This window comes from Drosophila takahashii, chromosome 3R (assembly GCF_030179915.1).
Source record: "Drosophila takahashii strain IR98-3 E-12201 chromosome 3R, DtakHiC1v2, whole genome shotgun sequence".
Lineage (NCBI taxonomy): Eukaryota > Metazoa > Arthropoda > Insecta > Diptera > Drosophilidae > Drosophila > Drosophila takahashii.
In genome coordinates, this window is record NC_091681.1 from 11513878 (window position 1) to 11538258 (window position 24381).

A 24381-nucleotide genomic window follows, 5' to 3' on the forward strand; every position below is an offset into this window, starting at 1 on the left:
CAATGAATTCTTACAATTCAATTCGATCCAATCTCATGGAAAATGCAAACTATTTGGGTATGTAATATGCACACATTCTCATTAAATAGGGGTAAAATATATTGTGTATTATTAAAAATTATGTTGAGAACAAACCCAACTCAAAAACAAAACCAAAATGAAATGTTAGTGCAAAATAAATGTGTAAAATAATTATGTCGTTTTACTTTTGAGTCGGCTGCTATGAAAGTGTCAGGCATTCAGTTTCCTTGAAGTCAACACAACGGAGCTCAATCAACTCGATCAATTTTTAAGTTAGCCAAGAACCCCTTAAGGTAAAGATACTCTCACTATGCCGCCGTGCACATTGCGTCAGAGGGGAATGGCCTATATACCACGTAGGGATAAGAATCGGGAGAAGGATGTCCTGGCACCCAAGCCCGTGCATCCGCGCTCCTTGCGCTTCCACGGATTCTTCGGCATGTCATATGTCCATCAACATGTGATGGTCGACGAGCGGTGGACCCCCAACTCATTAACCGAGCAATTCAAGGGAATGACCGACTTGTTGAGTAAGTTATTTCTATCGGTCCGATTTGGCACTATTGAAAATCTACATTGAACAGCACGCCGCTTGGTGTTCAAGAATCATGAGTCGAAGGCCAATCGTCAGCGGTATTTTCGCGAGAACAAGCGTCTAAAGCTGCAATGTCGAGATGGGCGCACAAAATTGCAGAATATTCTGGTCAACGACAACACGCACAAGATACGCAACTTCCTCATTAACCACAAAGATATGCAGCGACTGTATCAGAAAATGCCAATTCACCTGGTGGTGGACAACATTAATCAGCGAACCTTTGTGATGAGGAAAGAGCGGGATCGCTTGGAGTTTCGATTAGATCAGTTAAAGCAGCACTACAAGGAACAGCTGGTTGGTTGATTTTATCTTATTTTATCAGATATAGATTTTTTTCCTTCAACTTACGAATAACTCAATTATTAATTTTACTTTTATCAAAAAACAGCTGCGGCGGGCACTTCTTCAGAATCGTATCAAATATCAAAATGAATTCATTCTCGACGAGGAGCTAAAGTCGCGAGTTTTCCTTAAGAAGATCGAAAACTCCAATGTGCGCCTGAAGGCTATCAAGACCATCAATAATACTTATAAGAAAATGATTCAGGTGCTGGTCCATGACGAAATCTTTTACGAGCCCATCTTGCGCTCCCTCAGCAGTGACATGGATGATCAGTCGAACTTTATCAAACATATCCTGTTCCTGGGAATGCCGGCCATAGCGAAGTTCAAGGAGCTAAATGACGAGTTTAGGAACATGGAGGAGAAGTCCCGCAAGAACCTCCAGGTCAAACTGCAAATGCTGGCCTCTCTTAAGAAACCGGCAGGTACATCGATTAATTTCAACAAACCCAAGGAAGCGCCTCCGACAACGAATCTGAAGCGTTATGTCCGGGAGACCCAGAGCATGATGATACTTAAATTGGAGCTAAAGGCTGTGGAGAAGACTATCAAAGAGGTCAAGTTTGTAACCCTTTGTTCCCAGGCCAAGGAAATTTATCCACGGTTTGTTATTACTTTGATTTCATTTACTTTAATACTTATACATATATTCTTTAATCCAGAATGAAGAGCCAGGTGGACAACAACGACAAGCTGCATCGCATGATTGTTAATGACATGTTGGCTCACGAAATGCTAGAGACCAAGATGAAGTGCGCCAGTGTTTTAAAGGGAGTGCTGGTCAACAATCTTTCAGAGGAAGAGATCAAGTGGGTGATAAGTGAATAATACACATGACAATTTTTCTTATCTTTGTTATTATTTTAGTCGTCTGGAGCGTATCAAGGACCTGAAGAAAACATTGCAGAATGATACCCAATTCGAACAAGACACATTGCAGCATCTCAAGAATAGAGCAGATGCATATGTTATGTTAAGGTAAGTGGTTTGTTTGCTTTATGTTAAGTAAGCATGATTTAAGATGTCTTAATCACTAATCTTGGCTTTATAAATATTATGTGAAAAATATCTCTTTAGTTACATTCTACAGATATAAAAATAATTGATTTATGCCTGTAATAATCTTTTCAAATTCATAAAATTATAATATTTTCTTATAAAACATATGCAAACTAAATGATTTTTGCTATTTCCAGAGTAAGCATTTGGAATCTGTTGGAAATTCTTCGACATATTGATCGACAGCCCAAATTGCTTCGTGCCCAGTATCCCAACTCGTACTTAAAGCTACCGTTGCTTAAATTTGAAATGCTGAACATGAGGGCCGCTGCCCCCGAGATTTTCGAGGAGAACAGTTGAGTCGGCTTCTCTAACCAAACAGAAGCCATAAATCTAACCTACTCTATCCGCAGTTGATAACATAATGCATATGGTGAAACGCAAGATCTACAAGCTGATGAAGGCCTATGCAGTTGAGCTGAAGCCGGCGACCGTCAAGCGAAATGTGGAGGAATACCATGCCGATTTCTTGGCCAGCCTGGATATGTATGAGCCCGTGGACACTGAGGAGCAGGCTCCAACGGCTCCCGAGGACGATATCCTGCAGGAGAATAAGACCATGGCCAATGTGCCCAATCGCAAACAGATAAAGGCCCAAAGTGCCAAGCTCGTGGAAGAGTTGGCCAAGCGGGATGAAATGTAAATGTTTCTATTTGTATTTGCTTAAGAGCTACTTAAAATTTGAAGTAAGTTAAATTCTGCAAGTAAAATAACAATTTAAAGTGCCCACAATTGGTGGCCGACAAAAAAAATAATAAATCGTGAGCTTTGCATTGGCGAAATCCCGAAAATGTAAGCTGCTTGCCAGTAGTCGCCTTCAGATAATTGATCCATAATTGCAGAAAACGCTGCTTACGATCTTGGATTTCATCGGGTTTGATTGCCTCAACTTTTGGCTTTTGTCGACGCCCTGCATTTTCAGAGGCAGTTGCAATAATAGCGAGGAAGAATTATTGTTCCATTGCCTCATCTAATAATTTGAGAGTTTTTCCCAGTTTGATTTGTGGGTTGTGTAAGGTGTGAATAGTGTAGATAAACCTTCAGGCTTGAATACGATGCGGACAACCTTCTATAGTCTATAGATTAATCCGCATTCGTTGGGCACATTTTCGGACCGTCTTCGAGTGCATCAATAGAGCCATTAATCATTTCCTGGCCACTCCACAGCGATTTCCTGTCGAGTCTTTTGCCCAAAAAGGTCAGTGGTTGTCATAAAAGTTTACTCGCTCAGCCGTCGACGGATGGAATCATTCGGAATTCATCCGAAATGAAGTTGACTGGATGGGTTGGATGGGTTACGGGCCGTCATTTTTCGGTCTTAGAGGAGCGAGCACGCTTCCATTTCAGTCCGCAGTACGCTCGCTGACTGCCTTCCTATCTATCTGTGCTGTTATATCTGCGTACACGATATCACGCCGACTTAAAAAAAACCTGGCACGGGAGCACGCGAGCCCGTAAGCCGCCAAATGAGGTTATGCAAGTCTCACATTACTCGCGGGCCACCATGTTTATTCATATGCACACCACCGACCATATTCACGTTCGCCCCGATGCGGTTATTGTCATTGTTCCCCCTCAAAAAGCCAGACAAATTGGGTGCTGGAAGTGCTTAAGCGAAGGTGATGGTGTTTTGGTGGCTGCCCTTAAAAGTTAATTTTGTGGTCAACTTTCGACACTTGAATGAAATGCTTTTTCATGGCTAACAAATATTTTGAATGGTTGGTGTTTTGCGGTGAAATTGTTGTGTAAATAAAGAAAGAAAGTCAAACACGATTGAGAAGTGCATTTAATAAATTTATTGCAATATACCAACTTTATTCTTCAAATTCATGGTAATATTTGACTTATTTCTGGTCTGAAAAAAACACTTAAGTAATTAAATATATATCCATTAAAGGCTACATCCGTAATTGGTATAATAAATCATAAATTCACGGAAATACCTACCACCAAATCAATTAATCCAATTGGGCAATGAGAATAATTATACTCGAAATCAATCAATTCGGTCGATTTGCTATGGGGGTTTCTTTTGGTTTGTCAATTAAACATATCTGCAGCTTCTTATAGGTTACTTACCATTAAGAGGTCGCTTTTCACATGACCCACTCCAGGATCAGCTACGTGATTGGGCCTAACAAATGGCTAATTTGGACATCGTAAATCTTCATAAACGAATCGATGCAATTGCCCGGGCTACTCGGACTGTCTTCAAGTAGTCAAAACCTATTTAACCCGCCACTTTGCACTCTTGCCCCAAAACGACGATGTGGCTTGCTCAGTTCCTGTAGTCATCGTTCAAACGGTTGCCAGTTGCAACATTTCAAGAAGCCACAACCCACCGGCAGCCGTTCGGTCGTCCAATAATTATGAACCTTCTTGGCTGTTGGCGGCAGTTTGTGTTTGAAATTATTCGCATAGTAGCCCCAGCATCGTGGCAACAACAATTGGTAGTCAGTCAACTTAACGCGGTCTGCGAAACTAGCCAATTTCTGTTCGTTTCTGCCGGCTGAGTCGTGGCCAACGTTTTTCTTTCCTTTTTCTTGCTTTGTACAATTTGTAAAACGAAGACGAACTGTTGGGAGAAGGAAGGAAACGTGTGATGTAAATGCCTGTGACGAAAATGTGTTACTCTATTAAGAATTTAAAATTAATTTTGAAAGTATGATAAATTAAATGGCATACATAACCATATATTACCTAAATATATTTAATAATTTTGGATATGACTCACGTGATTTGTAAATTAGAAAAATTAAGACAAACACTTATAAGTAAAGTATAATTTTTATAAGTAAAACAAGAGTAGGCTATTCCTTACATTTTTTATATAGATCCATAATAAAAAAGAAACAGTTTTGAAAAATAATTGCGCAAAGATTGTATACCTTTTCCGAGGGTATAAATGTAGGATTTACTGCATTGCATGCAGCACCCCCAGGAAATTATCTTGTCAATGGCTGCGCTTCAATTGCAGTCCAGCTATTGTTGGGCTTGGGCTTCGTTTTTGGGGTCTGGGGGCCAACTCCTCCGCATCTGAGTCGAGCTGAGATGGACAGTAGCCCGGACCTGGCTGGCAGTTCCCTTTTTTTGGGAGCTCGTTTTTAAGGTGTGTTCCTGCAAGGCACATGATCCCAGCCATATTTCTTCTTCATTTGCTGGCATAATTTACATATGGTTATATAAGCTGTATTCGGGTAGGCAACAGGGCTAAACGAATCCATTGCAAAACTGAGCCCCAACTGATGCGGCATGTTTTATTTAATTGCCAACGAGTCATACCAAGAAAAACGGCGCAGAGAGAGCCCAAAGTCGAGTACACATGTAACAGTTAACATCGATTTGAACCAACTGGCCATACCATCCATCCATCTATTCCCCTTCAATTGCTGATTTGTGTAGGGCAGACAGTTTTGTCTTTTGTTCGTGGTCAATGGGCGCGTATATGTAGGTTTCCTAACGTGTTTCCCCTTTCAAGGGGCCCAGCATGTGGCCTGAAAATGTTTATCGATGTGGAGATGTGCTATTCACAATCATCATTAAATACAACTTATAATTTGTCAATGCTTCTGCAGAAATTATGTTCATAATAAAACTGGGATTGATCTAAATAAATATCTCAAATTAATTGGGTTGTATCGAGCAGACATCAAAGTAGCTGCCAATTGGGGATATTATATCACCTGCAGAACAATACCAACCGGCAGGTTCAACTCTTTTGCGGACACTCCCATTTCTTTGGCCCAGAGACCGGCTTTAGCCGGCAACAGAACAAAAGTTATAAATAAATCTGTGTCACTGGCAGAACCCAGCACAAAACAATAGATAAATGAACAAAAGCGACAACGTTAAATAAATACACCTCAAATCATTCAAGATTATGCAATTTATAGGAGTAAATGAAAATATCAAACACGCAAGCAAAAGAAGCGAATGATTCAATACAAAAGACTTGGACAACAAACTTGTTTTGGTTCTAGGCGTAGAACACGTTTAGGCGAATCTCGGCGAAACTTTCCCAGCGTCGGAAGACTTTTGGCCGAACTGTAAATTTGCTGGCATGCATATTGTAATAGTGTCATTTTGTCTTGGCCCAGTCATCTGCCTAATTAACAGAGCTTCATAAATATTCAAGCCCATCGTAGATAAGAACTTCTGCCATTTGCTCAAAGTCCCAGAGATGCACGTTCCGTTCGTGCTGTGCCGCCATTAAGGCTTCAGCTCTAAGCCTTTGGTTCTCGGAGACTCGACTCCAGCCGAAAAGTGTTTTGAAATCACTCTCTATAAATATGGATTTCTCAAGAGCTCGCTGTGAGAGTCTGGCCGGGGCTTAGCTGACTAACAACCGATTATTTTAATTAAATTTTATTATAAAAGACAAAAGACCCAACGCCCACATGCCAAAGGCAAAGTAAATGCCCAAAAATATATATTTTTATTGCGGAGATTATGCAATTGTTTGCCTAACCAGCTGCTGTTCTATGCAAATGTTCCAACCTTATCTTCCCTGCGAATTATACAGCTGCACTTATCAGCCATGCTGGTTAGAACACGGCTCGACCTCCGACGACCTCGGGCATGGATTCCAGCCCAATCCACGCCCCGCCTACGGATTTGCCCTTCAGGCAGCCACTGCAATTGTTCAGTTAGAGCGCGATAATGCAAACATTAGACACTTCATTTCATTTGGTTTGCCGTCGCGTCCGTACGGCTTTCAATACCTCAATTAACCCATCATGGGCATGCGCAGCTTCTGTCTGCGGCTTTGTTTTCCGTTTCTTTCGAGCTTTGTTTTGTTTTGGCATCTTCGAGATGCCTATCGAGCCAACACACACACGTCGATCTACAATTTCCGAGATCCGAGATAGTCGCCAGTGGCTGGTTACGGGCCCAGAAATTGGGGTGCCATTGACGAGTCGTGAATCAGTTAAAGTTCTTGCAAATAATTAAAAGGTTCCGCGACTGAGGAATACTTGAAGCCATTAAGAAGCCCGAAATAACTACATTACCATAGGCTGTGATAAGGAAGTGCCTACTTAACTGTGTGAAATATTTTCCATATAACAATTGAAAATAATAATCTTAATTTTGAGAAATCTTATAAATGATTGGCCAAATGAACAATCTATTTTCAAAAGAATTTCTGCGAAACTCCTTTATTATAACTAAATATGGGCTATATGCAAAGCAAACAATAAAAAACTAGTGTACTAGCTGAATTTTCCCGAATTTATTACAAACATCATCGGTTTATCGCAGGAACCTTTTCTATACATCTCCTTGCTGTCTGCCTTGTGAATGTTCTTTTTGAGATATAGCTCTTGATGGCCAACAGCAAAAGGGGCATATATCATAGTCCAAGTGGCCTGTATGCAATAAGGTACTATATTGTTTGTAATTCCGAGACTATCTCACAATCGCCGTTGATTGAAGCTAGCTCGGTGGCTTTTGTACATCAAATGGCAAATCTATCAGGGAATACCCGATAGTTTGGAGCTGTCGAGGAGTCAACAAAAACAGTCTGACAATTTTATAACATCTTTTTAAGGTTCCTTTAAATCCGTTAAAAATCTAAGTTCTGCAAAAAATAAATTGAATGTTTTATATGCCATATTTTTTACTCACTTTGGGATTAGCTTTCTCCTTATCCGAGTTCTATGTAGCTCTTGATGGCCACCTAAGGCAGAGGGCGTATTTAATATAAGGGGTTCAAAGACCCAAGAGGAGATTTGATTTTGTAAGAACGGGACTAACTCTGAATCAAAGGCGATTGATTAGAGCTAGCCCGGTGGCTTTCGTACATCAAATGACAAAACTATCAGGGAATACCCAATAGTCTGGAGCTGCAAGGGCATCAATAAGAACATTCAAACAGCATTTTAAACGTCTGTAAAAGGGACAGTTTCTATTTTAGGTCCTGTAGATATTGTCTGGGTAAGAACCGGGATTACTATGTGTAATTTTAAAGGATCACCTGGCACTTACCGGCCAGCAGTTGATGGGGTTCCGCATCCAGTTTCTTATTGGCAGCTTCCTCGATGTAGTCTCCGCCCGCTCGCAAAGGAAGAGGTTCTATAGCCGGATGGTAAGTGGGAACGGAATCGAAAGGCTGCTGCCCTTGGTCGTCCTGTTTGCTTGGCCCAAACTGCACCGCCTCCTTTTCTACTTCTTCCGGCTGCTGCAGTTCAGGGACCTTTTTCTGGCAGTTGAAGAATCTAATCCACGTATGTGGCCGGAAGAATCGACATCCCGTTTTGGGTGGCTCCTCAAGCGGCGATCCTTTCCAATCGTTGGCTATCTGATCCCGATGGAGATGCCGATGGTGGTAGTGCTGCTGCTGCTGTTGTTGCAGACGACTGACGTCCTCCACCACAAACAGGATGCCAGCCACAATTAGCAAAGCAACCGAAAGCAGAACAAGGAAACACAGGATGTCCTGCAGGAGGGTCCTCAGATAATCTGGGTTTCCCGAGCGACGCTCTTGAGCGGGCGTTTGACTTTCGGCCTTGGAGAGATCCATGTGCAAAGAATTTTGAAATGCCGAAATGTCTACAAAACTTAATTTTTTACTATATATTTTGTTTTAATTTGGAATACCAAACGGTGTTGACTGCTCAACCGACCATGTAGAATGAAGTTATTCGTGCTGACCTAGGCTGAAATTAACTGGACTTGAAATACCTCGCCTACTGACTTGCAAATCGCCTTTATTTTTCTATTGGAGCTTTGTTGTCTTTCCTGCATTTCTCATGATAAGCCCAACTTTCTCAACATCCCGGGAAATTGGTGTAATTGAAACTCTTTAACGGCAATCAACATGGCGTTTGATGTGATTGAATTATTGGACACTTAAATGGGCGGCCCTCAGCGAAATGCAAGGCAGCCAAGTCGAGTCGAATGAAAGAGTCTTTAGCGCATTTTCCTATTTTCACACCTCGGGCAGCCCTTTCGTCCGCTCCTTGGCCCTCATTTGGAGCTTCGGACTGTCGGCCTGGGGAAGCCCAACGTATCACTCAGTGCTAATGAAGATGTCTTCCCCAAAACTGGAACCGAATCCGTGGCAAACTGCCAGGCCTGGCAGTTCATTAGTCAGGAAGTGTTATACATGATGCAGTCGACTGTGCGGCCATGCATGTTAGGGAAATTGAGGCTTTAATTTGATTATATAGACACTAAAAAAGGGGAGGGCTTAGGTATTATGTAAACGGTTCGTCAGTGACTATCTAATTTGCAAACATAATTGGGACTTGGTGATAACTAAATGCAGAAAAATAATGATTTAAGTTACATTTTCATAAAAGACGATTAAATATAATTACAACTTGTTGTATGTAAGCCGTAGAAAAAAGCTAAACAAATATTTTTAAAATTTTCCACATAAACAAAACTAAATAAACATTAAATAATTTCCCTTTTTATACCCTTGTAGAGGGTATTATAATTTCAGTCAGATGTTTGCAACGCAGTGAAGGAGACGTTTCCGACCACATAAAGTATATATATTCTTGATCAGGACTAATAGCCGAGTCTATCTAGCCATGTCCGTCTGTCCGTCTGTCCGTTTCTATGCGAACTAGTCTCTCAGTTTTAAAGCTATCGCGATGAAACTTTACCGAAAGTCTTCTTTCTATTGAAGGTAGTACATATGTCGGAGCGAGCCGGATCGGACCACTATATCTTAAGGCTGCCATAGGAATATTTAAACAAACATAAGAAAACTCATTGTAACTTTGTAGGAAGTAGGCGTTTTGATTCTTGACTACTTATGTATAAACAAAATTAAAATAGAAACGCTGAATCTGGAATCCCTGGAACTGCACCGAGTGAGCATTACTTTATCTGCAAGGGTATATAAGCTTCGGCTGGCCGAAGTTAGCTTCCTTCCTTGTTTGTTACTATATTGTCAAAATGTAAGGGTATGTTCATTAGTATCTGCTGCTTTAAAATGGTATCCATCCAAATAAGTATAAATAAAATAAATTAATTTAAGGAAGTCACCTCGGAGAACCTTGTCTGCTGAAAAAACAAATAAATTCGATTTCCGTAAAACGTTTTCAATCAGCTGGCTAAAATCAATTAAAAGGCAACTGCAAATGCTCAGTTATACAATCAGAGTTGTAAATTGTAAATGCCCCCACTGTGTGACGCTCTGCAACTGATAAGGCCACCTCCCCCTGGAGCTGAGGAAAACCAAAAGCTCGGGCGAGCACAACAATGGCAGCGGAGACATTACATAACCTCCAGATGCCAGGGCAGGCACAATAACCTACAAATGCAACCTCCACTAACCGACTGAACCCAGGCCCAAAAGGGGAAAAAATAAAATACAAAATACAAAGCTAAACTGCTAAAAACCAACGTAATACAGTTTGCAGCTTCTAGAGAAAATGAAACGAAACAAAAAAAAAACAAAACCCGAGCGGGAAAATCATCGGGTCGAGTTGTGTGTGGGAAATTGCGACAACGACAAATAAATTACAGCAACGCTTAAGGTCAAGCGATTTGTGCAGAAATGAGGCATATAGAAAACATATTGCTGCGATCGCTGCCTTTCTGATAACCAAAGAAATGAATAGGCCCTCTGCTGCTAACTGCTGGCTGGCGAACAGTGATGCTAAGAGGCTGGACAAGATATTTATATACAGGGACAGGTACTTCTATCCATAATTATTTACGCACTGTCGAACTGGATAAACATATAAACATTTTGTTTATCTTATAAGAAATACAAATGTTATTTCTCTTTTTATTTATCTCCTATCAATGATAAGTTATCATTTATTAATATTTTTATAAGGTACCCTGGGTAAATGTAAAGTACCTTTGTCATCACTGCTACCGAGTGCCAGTCTGTTAGACTGCCGACGAATCGTGGCTACCTCAATTGCTGCGGGGTCAAATGGCGTTGAGGTAACGAGGCGAGCTAAATCATCGACTTCAACTGGGAGTCAACACGTGCAGAGTGTTCCATGCCCCCGGCGCAGACCTGGGTTGCGAATCTTCGGCTCTGGAGTCGCGCAGCTCCGCCAGAATTGATTGCCACTTGGGAAGGCCATTTCGGTTGCTTTTCTAGCGCGTTCGTATATATAAATCAAAAGAATTTTTCCAAATTGCAGTCCACGGCTCTGCGCCATGACTTAAGTGCCGAGGAAGGCCCAAACGCTTGTCTGACATTAGCCATCTACCCGGGGAGCGGCCGGGTCTGGGGCGAATCAAGGTGTCAGTTCGGGGTGTGGGGCTGAGGAATGGTTTTCGGTAGTTGGCGATCAATTAAATTCGTATTATTTCTTCTATTTTATGTGGCTATCTCCAGAAATGATCCCGCCCTTTATTTAATAGAGAATGATTATCCCAAATTAAGTTTTATTCTGACTAAATCATTATCTGAGATATAGATTTAGGTGTATTACAGTAATTTGAGTGAACAACATTATGTTATTTTCTGAGAGGCTATGCTGTTTTCGTTAAAACATAATGGTGCTGAAATCTATGATAAAATTATGATTCTTCTTTCACACTTACCCATAAACAAAATAAATGGATACTGTTCTATGTTGATAATTTGAATAATAATGATTTTAATGCAATTTAATAACTCAGTATGTGTTTACTTGTATTAATATTTTCCTGTAATTAAAACCCAATTTATAACCCGGGCACTATATTGAAAAAATGTTTTCTGTTTTTTAAGATATCGCCCGTAAGCGGGGCTTCCCCACTCCCCCTCAATCAAAGCGAAAAAAATTGCCCTTTCGAGGAGGTGAATGCCTGGCCAGTTTCATAACCCATTTCGATGGGTTGTATCTAGCGACTAGTTTTGCCCATCGTCTTCGTGGCTTCATGTCTTTATTTCACCCACCGCCACCACAAGATTGTGTTAAAATTTTATTTTTGCATAATTGAAAAAATTTAACAACTTTTGCCAAACAAATTTTACGTTAACTGTGCGCATTTTGTAATTTCGCTCGCGTGCACATTTCTTTTGCCTTGCCGACCTGACCCATTCCTTGGCTAAAACGGTCGAAAAAATACAGAAAGCTAAAACATTATTACAACAAGCAGCGTGATTTCCGGAAGTTGAAGCTGAAGCGCAACAAAGGCGCCTGCGCCTGCGCAAATGTCGTCGTCGCTGCTGTCGAATTGATTGTTGCCGTTGCAGTTGCAGTTGCTCAGGCAGTTGCTGCGAAGATGCAAAGAAAGTCGTGCTGCAACAGCTGCAACGGCAGCTCGGCAAACTTGCCGTCCTGCCTTCGTGCGAATAATGTCATTTGTGTTTGTTTTATAACCAAATTTACAACAACTTGCCACTGTCGACGGCAGCAGCAGACACAACGACACTGGCGCACTCAACATAATTGCTCCTATCCATGTCAATGTTGTCGATGGGCAATCTACAAGAACATTTCTTGTGCCTTTAAAGGATGTGCACGAATTTTCAGTGGACAGTCAGTGTCGAAATGCATTAAACAGAACAGCAGAAAACTACCTTATTAGGCACGGAAAGTTAAAACAATTTCTTTGAAAAAGCACCTGTTACAAAGCTGACACTTAAGATTTGCCACCCTTTAAAAAGCTTGGGGGAATTATTATGAATTTTCCTTTACAAGTATTTTAAGTATTCTTAAATACATTGAAAACCCTAATTTCATATTTTTAATTTATTTATTCTGTTTGTTTTATAATTGATATTATATTACTTATGTATCGCACATTTAGCACATCAGCTCTTTGTATTAAGTCAGATTTATCGTATAACAAATGTCTTGATATTTTTGATCAACTAATTTAGTCGTCTTTCCGTACCTTTACTTTCATAAAAGTCTTTCCTACAACTTTCACCGCAAGCTCTTTAGAAATATTCTAATCAATCATCTAACGTAAGAAAATACTTTTACTTTACTTTTACTTTACCCAAAGTTAAAGAAAAAAACTTCAGGGTCAGAAGTTATGTAATCTTTTCGATACCACAAAATTGCGTCATTTGCCATTTTTCGTTAATTCCTAATTAATAGGTTTTCTTCTTTTTCTACGTGGATGGAGGCTGCACGATTCTTACATAATAATTATAGAAATAAAGCTGTCGTGGCTAACATAAATTAGCATTATAGAAAATAGAAAGGTCCCCTTCTTTGTCGGCCCCAAATAATAGCCAAATGGTGTTTTTGCCCTCGCATCCTATCCTCACACTTGACCATTCTTTGAGCTGCTGATGATCGTGGCTAATTTTATGCCATGTCTCGTTGGATTTCATAAATCTTTGATGTGGCGAAATTTCGTCCAAGTGGCGGAGGCATTAAATTAATGTTCTAACATAAATTTATAATTCATGTTTAAAGGCCAGGCCACCACTTCTGTAAAAAATTATGGCTTTGGCTTGGCAGCCGCCAGTTGAGGTTGATTTAATGACCTTTTTCAGATGCTGAAGCCGATGCTGGCGTAGACACAGGTACTCTTATTAATTATTTTATTGGCAGACGTTTTATAAATGCTTCACTGACAGGAAGCGCTAATTAAAGTTTAGTTCTTTATGCAATTTGTGTCGGGCTTAATTAATTTTGTCAAGCATTAATAAATTGCTGTTTACTTCTTGGTCCTTTTGCCAATTACTTTTTCTTTGCAAGGCCACGCTTATTATTTCAGTGTACTATCAAGACAGTCATAAATAATTCGAATGCAGCATTGATGTCTTTATATCTGAATATATTTATCTTGAATCTTTTTCACGCACTTCACTCGCCACTTGACCTTTCAATTAATCATGGCTCTTCAGCCATGAGTGTGAGTTTTTCAGCCATTTTCAGGTAGCTTCTGCTGTCAGCCACCCTATCGGACATGTTTTTCATTTGCCGCCTTATTTACCATAAAGTTTTCACACCACCAGTCAGGTTTTTTGGAAGTATGCCAATGTGTATGAATATTTAATTATTTTGGTTGATCCACGTTTAAAATGCAAATGGTCTTTGCGCATATATTAAGGTTTTTATTTTGGCCAAAGTTCAATCAACTTTGGACCGAACTATATTAGTTTGCATAGAGGAAAGAGCAGCAGAATAAGGTATTATGCAAACGCCTCGAGAAAGAACCAAATCATTCAATCCTACCGAATGCCCTTCACCCAGCCGATTGTATAATTGTCGTGATCAAAAGAAATGCGGAATTCAGTAAGCCCGGCTCGCCATTCAAAAAATTAGAGCATATAAACATTTAAAGCAATTTTTCACAATTACTGAAATCGACTGCCAAAAAGCACAATAGAAACTCGAGAGCCGAACAATGATGAATTCAATATTTGCAATGACACAATAAATAAATTGGGGAATAATTTCACCGGCAACTGGGCCGTCGACATCCCGAAAAGCGTATGGTTATCAATGGTGAGTGGCACTCGGCGCTAATTGTGAGTTATGGAAGTTGAAATCGAAGCTGCTACCGTGGGCCGGGCCAACAACAAGGAATGACATTTCGGTCAGATGGAAAATTGCGTGTTAATAGTCATGCAGGGCAGACAATGGATTTTTGGCTTTCTTTCAGCCGGTTCAGTCATTTCGATCAAAGGCAAACAATTGGCATCCGTGTGGCCACAAATCAAATGCTCGTAATCGCAACAATGAGCAATTGCTGGCATTAGCCGCGATTGTTTGGCCAACTTTTCGGCCTCTTTACTTTTCCCATTCGATCTGGATTCGGGAGTGGTTGCAACAGTGCCGGGGCCCACACACACGGGCCATTGTGGGACCACACCACCTTCTTCTGACTTCCGACAAGTCATTCAGGGCTGACCCATCAGCCCGGTTGATTATCAACTTAATCAGCAGCGGCTAATTGCAGTCTGCCGCCGCATTTGCACTTAGCTTAACTGCAATAAGTGCAGCTAAGTTGGAGTTGTTACAAATTTCCGCCTGTCAGCAGACCGACTAGATCCCATTTCCAGTGAGTGACAGAAAAACGTGTGAAAATTATGAAACTGCATTTTGATGCAACGTCTGCGGGTAAGTGGTTGTGGATGGGGATGGAGATGGAGATGGACTCCCGAAATAAGAAACTCCCCCCACTCAAAATGTGAGCATTAGACTGTGCCTCTGTGGACTTTGCGACTTCAGCTCCAGCTCCATCTTCACTTCGTTTCGTTTCGACTTGGCTTTGTTTGGGTTGGCATCGTCTCTGGAGATCTGAGCGAGATTTGTGTGTCCTGTCATAGAGATCAAATTTTCTTTTCTCCCCGCTCACATTGCGCCGCTTAATTTGCACTGAAACTGCATTTCCAGCGATCCAAAAGTACCCGTCGCAGCCGCAAAATAAATAATTTTTATTGTGTTGAATTTATGAGTCATTGTTTTGCTCGTTGGATATTCGGCTGCTTGGCGTTTGCCTTCGCTGGCTTTATCTTATTCGCTTTTGCGAGTTCATTAATTCTGCATCGCAGCGTAATCGCATGGAAAACGGCTGCCCGAAAGAGTTTTCTTGTTGCATCGCAGGCTTATCACTGCGAAATACTATCCACTTGGGTGGCGAACAAAACTCGGTGTGATAGAAAAGTACAAAATTAAAAATTATATAATTTTAAAAATTAAATTAAATTTTCTGGTTTGGTTTTAATAAACATTTATAAACATCAAACTTTGTAATATTTTGCAAATTTTAGTTTTAAAAGCTACACGGTCAGGCTATATTTTTAAGCAATATTTAGAAAGCAAGTAGAGTTAGTACCTGTCTTTTAACTATAAATAAAAATTCAAAAAATGTTTGAATGCTTGTTTGAATTTTTAAACAATAATCAATAATTTGACAGTATTGCCAGCTGACATCGTTTGGATTTCCTTTTTTTTTATTTCCGACGGTAATTTGCAAAGCTTTGTTTTGAGATCGTTTAGTTACTTATAGGGGAGAGGTCTGTAGGTTGAGACAGTCTGTAAGTTGAGACACTCAATTTTCTCAAAACTTTTCCACTAAAAAAATGTTTTTTATTTTTTTTTTGTAGTCCTTTTTAGTGACAAAACTTTTGGGGAAAACATTATAAGCCAGGCTCTAGCCAGATTTAAGCTGTGAGAGTCGTGTACCATTTTGCACCAAAAAAGTTTTTGTCTACTTTTTTCAAAATTCCATTTAAAATTAATAACGTCCTTAAATTAACTTGGTAAGAGATTTAAAACATTAGTATATTAACTGTTAACTAATTAAAAAAAGAATCAGCTTAATGTGACAGTCAGAACAAAAGTTATTAATTTTTTCCCGAAACATCCCATTTTGTGTAAGTTGAGACACTTTGAGCGTGTAAGTTGAGACACCCGTTTTTCATACAAAAAGGCCTTAGGCCAACAGAGGTCACTTTCTGCCTAGCACATTTCTTTGATATTAGGGGAAAAGTGAATGTTCAAAGAGCCTTTTGATTTTAATTGTTATTTGGTCGAAGTTCTTAAAAAATGGATGGGAAATAATTTAGGACGAACTAAAATTGATTAAATTAACATAAATAAATAGTTTCTTATAGTTTGGAGTACTTTTTGTGTGAGTATTATTGACTTTAAAAAGTGTCTCAACCTACAGACCTCTTTTTCAAATTATCATTTTTTGGCACTTTTAAAAAAAAATTATTTTTTAGTTTTCCCAAGGGAAAAAAAAATTTTTTTTTGCTTTATTTTACAGCTAAAAGACTAAGCTTTCGATCGGTACTTAACACGTGAAGTTTCAAAAGCGAATGTCCAAATGGGAGACTAAAAACAAAAGGTGTCTCAACCTACAGACCTCTCCCCTATGTCTGTAACTTACGTTAAATAAAACTTGATTCAACTATTATTTTTTCAATCGCAAACTAATATATTTAAGTAAATTATAGCTATTAATTTCTTATGCCTATTCATTTACAATTTTCGCGCTTATCAATCACAAGATCACAGCCCCGAGACTTTCTCCCAACCAAATTAAGTAAATTTCTATGTATAGAAATCCGAAAGAAAACCGCAACGCTCGAAAATTGAATTAAGTTCAAGAGTTCAGGATGAGCCGTTGCCGCTATTGTGCCACAAGTTATTGAGTGAGTACTCTTGACATGGGAGCATTTTGGATGCCGCAGCTTATGCAATGGGCTCGCACCGCCAACAAAAGCAACAATCTGGCGTGGCCGCTGGGCCGGGGTTGATGTCATCAGTGCGTCATCAGCTTTCCTTTGGTCTCCGGCAAAAACAGTCCCAAGACAATGAATCCGAAGAAGCACATGCCCGCCGACATGAACATGGTGGCAGCCAGGCCCTGATCGTAGATCATGGTGGGGTAGATCTTCAGAGCCACAAAGATAAATGCACTGAAAGTGGCCATGCTCAAGGAGGTGCCAATGGAGCGGATCTGCAATTAGTAAGGCAAAAGTTAAATGAAGTGATCGCAAGTCCAATAATAAAAAATGTTACTAAAATAGAAATTTATAAGGAAGAACTATCTGACATTATTTGGAAAATGTGATCCTTTTCTCTTTTTTATTTTAACTATCTGTTTGAGAAAAATGTTGTTACAAAATAATGTGAGCTCATTTTAATGCACTGAAAATTTAAAGTTTACTCGAATAATAGTATTAAAATGTTTAATTCCCAATTTCTCATAAATCTTTTGTTCCACAGCACTTACCTTAGCTGGCAGTAGCTCAATGATGATGATGAAGATCAGGGCTATCACTCCCAGCGATGCAATGCAGGCCACGAGACACATGATGACCAAGGGTAGCCAGCCATTCTGGTCCAGGAACTCCGCCGAGGCGAAACACTTCAGCAGGGCGATGGCCAGCTCTCCCAAACCCATTCCACCCATCGAGGTGAGCAGCAGAACACGACGTCCCAGTCGATCCACGAGGGCCACAGCACTGAAGATGCCCACCAGCTGGGCAGCTCCCACCACAATGGTGCAGGTGTTCGGATCCAGTTTGTTGCCCAGCTCCGCAAAAATGTGCGACGTGTAGTTGAAGATGGCAAAGCTCCCTGACAGCTGGTTGCAGATGATCAGCACGAAAATCAGGCCGAATATCTTCAGAGTAGGCACGTTGACTGCGAAGGTACAAATTATTGCTTTATAATGTTATTCTTCAAAGTGGTAATAATTGTTATCAGAAAGGTAGGGTAGAAGTAGCTAATTTTCTGGTCAGGTTGATCTTCCAAATAACTTTTTTAATTAGGCTGATAATCACACAACTTAATCTATATTTAACTTCTTATCTCACTTACTGAAATCTCGCCAAGAAATACTCTCGGTGACGCCGCCACTGAGAACCTGAAGCCGAAATGTGTCGAACTCCGTTTTAGCCGCGTCATGCTTAGAAGCCTCCTTGCCGGATGAAGTGGGTGGCTTCAGATTCTTGTAGAAGTAGAAGGACTTCTCTGCCTGATCATCGCGTCCACGCCTCAGCAAATATTGTGGTGTCTCCGATAAGCCGATAATTGCCAGCATAAACACCACCGGCAGCGCGACGATAATGCACGGCATCAGATAATAAGAGAGATACGAGGCCAATGTAAAGCCCACCATCATGCCGATGCTAACGTACATCATGGCCATGGAAGATAGGGCTCCGCGAACGCTGGAATAGTTGTGATATTCTAATATTATGGCTCAAAGGAAATTTTTAAATATCGTAAAGGTTCTATAAGGATCTAAATTATTTTGAAGTCCTTATAACTACAATCCTTACAATTACAATTATAAAATCAAAATAGTGTGCATAGACTACTTGAATTATTTTTAAATATTCTAAAATAACGCGAACGTTTACATTACATTTGCGGCCTCAAAGAACTCGAGTTTATAGAAAACTGACATTAAAATCGAGCATAACCAATACGTTACCTTCCGCAATAATATTTCAGTTAAATTTTAAATGATTGAAAATTTGCATTTTCAAGATAAGATACCTAATAAATTTCAGCTTTGCGTGACATGAATATTGCAATAGTAGGAAATCTATAATTCCAAGTAATTCCTTAAAAATAAAACATTTTCCCCGACTTCTATCTAATCGTTTAAAGGCAGACAAAAATGTGTGCCGATATTATTGAGTATAGGAACGAAGTCTGACCTTATCAGCTGCACGTAAAACTTGAAGTAATCTATAATTAATAGATTACCTTTAATCCGAATGGTTGTCCCTCACTCGAAAGTGACGCAACTTACCTATTATCGGCAATTTCCGCTATAAATATGGGTAAAACTACATAGCAGCCGCCGCCGGACATTCCTGCCAAAAATCTTCCAGCATAAAGATATGTAACGTCTTGGGCGCAGTAGATAAGGATCCAATAAATCTATCGAATTGAAAAGAACACGGTGAAGTGACTCAAGCTTTTGGGAAACCCCTTCAAAACAATTAAAGCGTTATCTACCATATTGGGTATGGCCAGGAAATACATGCACAGTTTACGGCCTAATCGATCGAGTAGCAGTCCGAAGATTATATTGCCAGTCAGCGAGCCTAGGCCGATAAGAGATCCAACCCTGTCAATATCGGAAAGCTTTACCAAAATGCTTCCATATTTTAGGAAAACCACTTACCAGGAAGCCTCGCTGATGGTCAGTGGTTCTCCCAGAGGACTTTCGTCGGAGCCGAGGAGTCTTAGAGAGGGCGACAGCCAGCCCACAGCAATTCCATGGGTCAGCGTCATTATGTGCACTGTAAATAATTAGTTTTTTATTAAGTGTTCCTGAGGTCCTCCGAACTCTAACCCACCCGTCATGGTGGCTATAAACTGCCATCGGTACCGCGCACTAAAAACACTCAGCTTCTGCGATTGACTTGGATCGACAGTCATTTTGGCTGCCTTTATTTTTCGCGACTCCCAAAAATGTTCCGCTTTTGGATTGCAAAATAACCGCTAGGCGGTCGTGTGCCTACTGAGGGTTCTTACTTTGGGTGGCTAACGTTTTTGTAGTGGAAATCACGTCGAGATACGCTCACTTTCCAATCTTCTCGGGATTGTACACATTAATGACGATTATAAAATTGTTGAAGATTAGATAAGTGTTAAGTAGTCACTAAGTTTTTACCGCTGATTAATGCACTACGTTTTGGTTTGGAGAGGTCTGGAAAAAGAAGTCTGTAAATTTTGTTGCAAAAAAATGGCTATCAAAAAACAAAGCCCTTGACAGTAAGGCTAATCTTACTGTTGAACTTGTTGGATGGGAGCAATAGAACTATGTAAATTTGAAGAACATTGCATGAGTTGGGCGACAATATTTAGTAAAGATTAGCAAAATCATTGCAAGCAAAACAGTTGTAAACATGAATTCTCTTTTATTAGGGTTATTTGCATTTACACTCGCTTTATGATTGTTTTTTAAATTTTCAATTTAAAAAAAAATGACTCGAAATTTAAAAATTTCTTATCATGGAAATATGATTCTTTAACCGGGAGCCGAACATAAAGAATGAAAACACCTATCCTATATGCTTCTTTATCAAGGGAAAATGGCAACAGAAGGATAATGATTATATGACATCCATTAAGTTGGAAGCAGATTTCATGAGGCCTTGAAATCCACACACCTTTCAATTTTTATCTCGTAGTTCGGTTGTTGATTCCATTTATTATTATAACTGGGTAAAAGTAATTTATCGTTATCACAACCACCTGTCACTAAGGACCGATTTAACCAAACAGCAGTTTGTCACTTATCTGAACAACGTGAAATCGATGTAGCCAGGTTTCACTAAACACATTAGTGCGTCAGACTCTTTCCTTTGGTCTCAGGCAAAAATATGCCCAGCACTATTAAGCCTAGAAGGCAGAAGCTGGCCGACATGAACATTAAGATATGCAATCCATGATGGCTGAGCATCGCGGGATACGTCATGAGCGCCATAAATACTGACAAACTAAGTCCGCACATGCTCAAGGAGATGCCAGGGGCGCGGATCTGTAATTAATAACACCTAAACAATGTAATTTACCACACAAGCACAAGCTTACCCTAAAGGGCAGCAGTTCCACGATGATGACAAACGTAAGAGCTACCAGTCCAGACGATGACGAATATGCCACGATGCACATTAAAGTCAGCCCAACCCAGCCATGGTGTATCAAGAAGTCCTGCGAGGCAAAGGATTTTAGCAGTCCCACACCCAGCTCAGCCAGACCCATCACGGCCAGCGAAGGCATCAGCAGCCATCGGCGACCCACTCGATCCACAAGTACAACGGCACTGGACAGGCCAAAGAGCTGCACAACACCCAGGTAAATCGAGCACATATTCGGATCCATTCTGCTTCCGAGTCTTGTGAAGATGGACGACGCATAATTATAAATAGCAAAGGATCCTGACATCTGATTACAAACCAGAAGCACAATGATCAGTGCAAAGGCCTTTCCCGACTCCTTGTTATCTGGAAAAATACAAATGTTAAACAATATAATCTACTCCTGATTTGCACCAGAGTAAATATAATAATATGAATATTTTACTCACAGAAATCTGAAAAGGTAACCTTGTCCTTAATGCCGCCACCTAGAACTTTATCCCGATAAACTATAAATTCCGCTTGATTTTCGTTCTGTTGCGTCGGGTCCTTTGACAAATTCTTGTAGAAGTAGAAAGATTTCGCGGCCTTTTCATCACGACCCCGTTTCAGCAAATCTTGTGGCGGCTCGGGGAAGGGAATGAGGAGACAGAAAAAGAGAATGGGCAGGACAATTACGATACATGGTAGCACATGATATGATATGTAGTGAACCAATACAAATCCCACAGTAAGGCCGCTGCAGAGGGTCAGCATAAAGAAAGACGTTAAAGTTCCTCGGACGCTTGAAGAAAAAAGGAATAGTTATTAGTATTGAATTGTTAAGGTCATTAGAGATAATTATTAAAATGTTATCTAAGCGAATGACATTCTAAATCTAATTCGACACCACTGTAAAAATAATCTTGTGAACAGGCTGGTTGTGTTACCATTCATGTTATCGTCATTCTTGGCAAAATAATTTTATAGCATTGTAATTAAAAGTTTTTCTGGGATATCTATCTTATCGCTCGATGTCAGACAAACATGATCATAACATTGATGTGCAGCCTTATCGGCTGCTTAAAAAGCTTGAAATTATCGATCACAGCTTTTTTCACAATGACTTACTTATTATCGGATACTTCCGCGACAAATATAGGAAAAGTAACCATCATAGTACCACCAGATATTCCCAACAGTAGTCGAGCCATGTGGAGATACACTGATTTGGTTGCAAAGTAGATTAAAATCCAGTGAATCTGAAAAACAAAACAATGTCTTGAAATCTAAGTAAGCACCTGAGGATGGATCTTTATTTACCATATTGGGTATGGGCACGAAATACATGCACTTCTTAAGTCCAAAGAATGCGAGCGGGAAGCAAATGATCATATTACAAAGCAGAGAGCCGAAACCAAACATAGCGCCGATCCTGGCAATCACAGACTCGTCAGTTATTATAATTTATGAACATAAAGTTACTATATTCGTTGTTAACTTACCACATCAACTCGCTAATGTCAAGTCGACCAACCGGACTATTTTCGCATTTTAGGAGGGGCAGAGTAGGCGAAAACCATCCCAGTGTTATTCCGTGAGTTAACGACATAACGCACACTAGGATAAAGCATGATATATCAGCGGTTGAAATAACGCACCATCAAGGTCTCACCCACACGTTAACGTGGAAAGCAACTGCCAGCGAGTGCGCTTGCTAAAGACTCCCATATTTTTCGATTTAACAGATTTCTATATATAATGAAGGATATATTCAGTTGTCTTTAGATTGCAAACAATCCCAAACATCATGAAACTTATGGAAAAAACCTTTATTTTACAAAGAAATAATCAAATTTGTACGAGTGTTAAGACTATGTAAACATGATATATTTACAAAACATAAGAATGTTTTTTAAATAGGACACTTCGAAGAAATGTTGTAGCTCTTAGCTAAACTGTCTTAAATATTTTTTTCTAAAGGCACCCGCAATTTATTCGTAATTAAAGTTTTTTCATATCTTAAATGATATTTGTACGTTCAAAATTGATTTTTATGCCCTTTTTTTAGTACATCAGAGTGGTGAAACCCCTTCAAAGAGGCATGGAATTACGAATACAAATGAAACTCACTTTTATCTTATGTTTACTCATAACCCAAATGACAACAAAGTGGATGAGGAAATGCTCTACTCATTGAGATTATGGTAGCCAAATAGTTGGACACACAAATAATAAAATCATGAAATTCGCGGAACTGTGTATTTTATCTCCCAACAATTAGGTCCCACAAAGATATTATCAAAGAAATAAAACAAGCAAGGCAATCAAACAGCATGACAACAAGTTAATGCCGAGTGGGGGAGAATCTCTCCCCAAGACAAGCATCGGTTTATCGGGTCCCAATCGGCGATCGTGTCACAATAAATGATTTTCCTGCGATCAAGTTATTATCCGCAGTTCCTGGCCCCACTCAGGCAGTCAGTCTCTCATCGACTGTCTCGGCTGGCCGCTTATATCGATCGATAATGAGGGGTTCCTGTGCTACCAGCTCGCCAGATTTTGGCCGCCGCTTACATAAATCTCAGTTGCATTTTAATGCACAAAAACGGCCCCATCGTGATTCCTTTTGGAAGACTCCGTCGTCGGGTTTCGTGGCTGGAGCTCTGCACGGTCGGAGGTCATGCCCTGCGGTTTGTTGTGCCGTTTGTAAAATGCTCAATAAAAAATATCAAATTTTTTCTGTGTCATTTGCATCTGGCTGCAATCCACGGCAAGCCGTGACCATATTACAACCCAGTCCGGCACTTTGACACAGCCAAGGCAATAACTACCCATGCTTCGCTTCTTTGGTGGCCAGCCCGCTTGTCTTTCATCATTAGCACACAATTGTTCACTATGTTCGAATGCTGAGATATCACTTTCGTTTGTTCATCTGTCAGAGGGGATAAATGGCCCACCAAAAGCACTGACAAGCTCGGGATTTTAGATTTCGGGCACTAACATCACTTTTCACCCGCTTATCTGGTTTAGCTAACATTCCGGGTGGATGATGCACTTCGTATGGATAAGTGTGGAGTTCTATTCTTCCCAACAGGTTGGTTAACTAACCTTATTGTATTAGCTGATTCACTTTAATTTATTTGTGGCTTAAACAAAAGATTACGTCGTTTAGGTGTCTTGAAAGCAACATAAATTTATGTCATTTAGCTGTCGAATTCTGTGATATTGTGGCTGCTGTTGATGTTTTAGATGTGATAATTATTTTTGTTAATAAATATTTATTTCTTTAACCAAAGTTATGTATTTTATTTTACTTTATTTAGTTAAATTTTTGATTTCATTTGAAACCAAAATATAAAGTTAATTAACAGTTAAGCTTGTTTATTTATAA

At 39.9% G+C, this 24381-nt stretch overlaps 4 protein-coding genes across 6 annotated transcripts; 1 reads left to right on the top strand and 3 right to left on the bottom strand.

Moving 5' to 3' along the window:
* Positions 1–231: 231 nt before the first annotated feature.
* On the top strand, positions 232–2803 carry LOC108068232 (uncharacterized). The gene is made up of 7 exons (XM_017157674.3): positions 232–551; positions 606–913; positions 1008–1564; positions 1624–1770; positions 1829–1939; positions 2158–2315; positions 2374–2803. The coding sequence occupies exons 1-7, from the start codon at positions 332–334 to the stop codon at positions 2661–2663; spliced, it is 1791 nt and encodes a 596-aa protein (XP_017013163.1). The 5' UTR covers positions 232–331; the 3' UTR covers positions 2664–2803.
* Positions 2804–7232: 4429 nt separating this feature from the next.
* On the bottom strand, positions 7233–8653 carry LOC108068205 (uncharacterized). 2 transcript variants are annotated; one of them, XM_017157633.3, is made up of 3 exons: positions 8006–8653; positions 7646–7950; positions 7233–7591 (listed from the first exon to the last, which is right to left on the bottom strand). In XM_017157633.3, exons 1-2 carry the CDS (start codon positions 8538–8540, stop codon positions 7931–7933), a joined length of 555 nt encoding a protein of 184 aa, XP_017013122.1. In that variant the 5' UTR covers positions 8541–8653; the 3' UTR covers positions 7233–7591; positions 7646–7930. The 2 variants fall into 2 exon arrangements, with proteins under 2 accessions (XP_017013122.1, XP_017013121.1); XM_017157632.3 differs by having other exon boundaries at positions 7233–7598.
* An 8145-nt stretch (positions 8654–16798) lies between these two features.
* On the bottom strand, positions 16799–20677 carry LOC108068197 (facilitated trehalose transporter Tret1). Its single transcript, XM_017157624.3, has 8 exons — positions 20538–20677; positions 19722–20074; positions 19547–19664; positions 19378–19489; positions 19169–19299; positions 18226–18578; positions 17636–18048; positions 16799–17359 (listed from the first exon to the last, which is right to left on the bottom strand). The coding sequence occupies exons 2-8, from the start codon at positions 19801–19803 to the stop codon at positions 17162–17164; spliced, it is 1407 nt and encodes a 468-aa protein (XP_017013113.2). The 5' UTR covers positions 19804–20074; positions 20538–20677; the 3' UTR covers positions 16799–17161.
* Positions 20370–22871, bottom strand: LOC108068210 (facilitated trehalose transporter Tret1). 2 transcript variants are annotated; one of them, XM_070217400.1, is made up of 7 exons: positions 22663–22857; positions 22493–22607; positions 22311–22422; positions 22119–22249; positions 21458–21792; positions 20962–21374; positions 20370–20908 (listed from the first exon to the last, which is right to left on the bottom strand). In XM_070217400.1, the coding sequence occupies exons 2-7, from the start codon at positions 22597–22599 to the stop codon at positions 20711–20713; spliced, it is 1296 nt and encodes a 431-aa protein (XP_070073501.1). In that variant the 5' UTR covers positions 22600–22607; positions 22663–22857; the 3' UTR covers positions 20370–20710. The 2 variants fall into 2 exon arrangements, with proteins under 2 accessions (XP_070073501.1, XP_017013126.2); XM_017157637.3 differs by having other exon boundaries at positions 20372–20908; positions 22667–22871.
* Positions 22872–24381: the final 1510 nt, after the last annotated feature.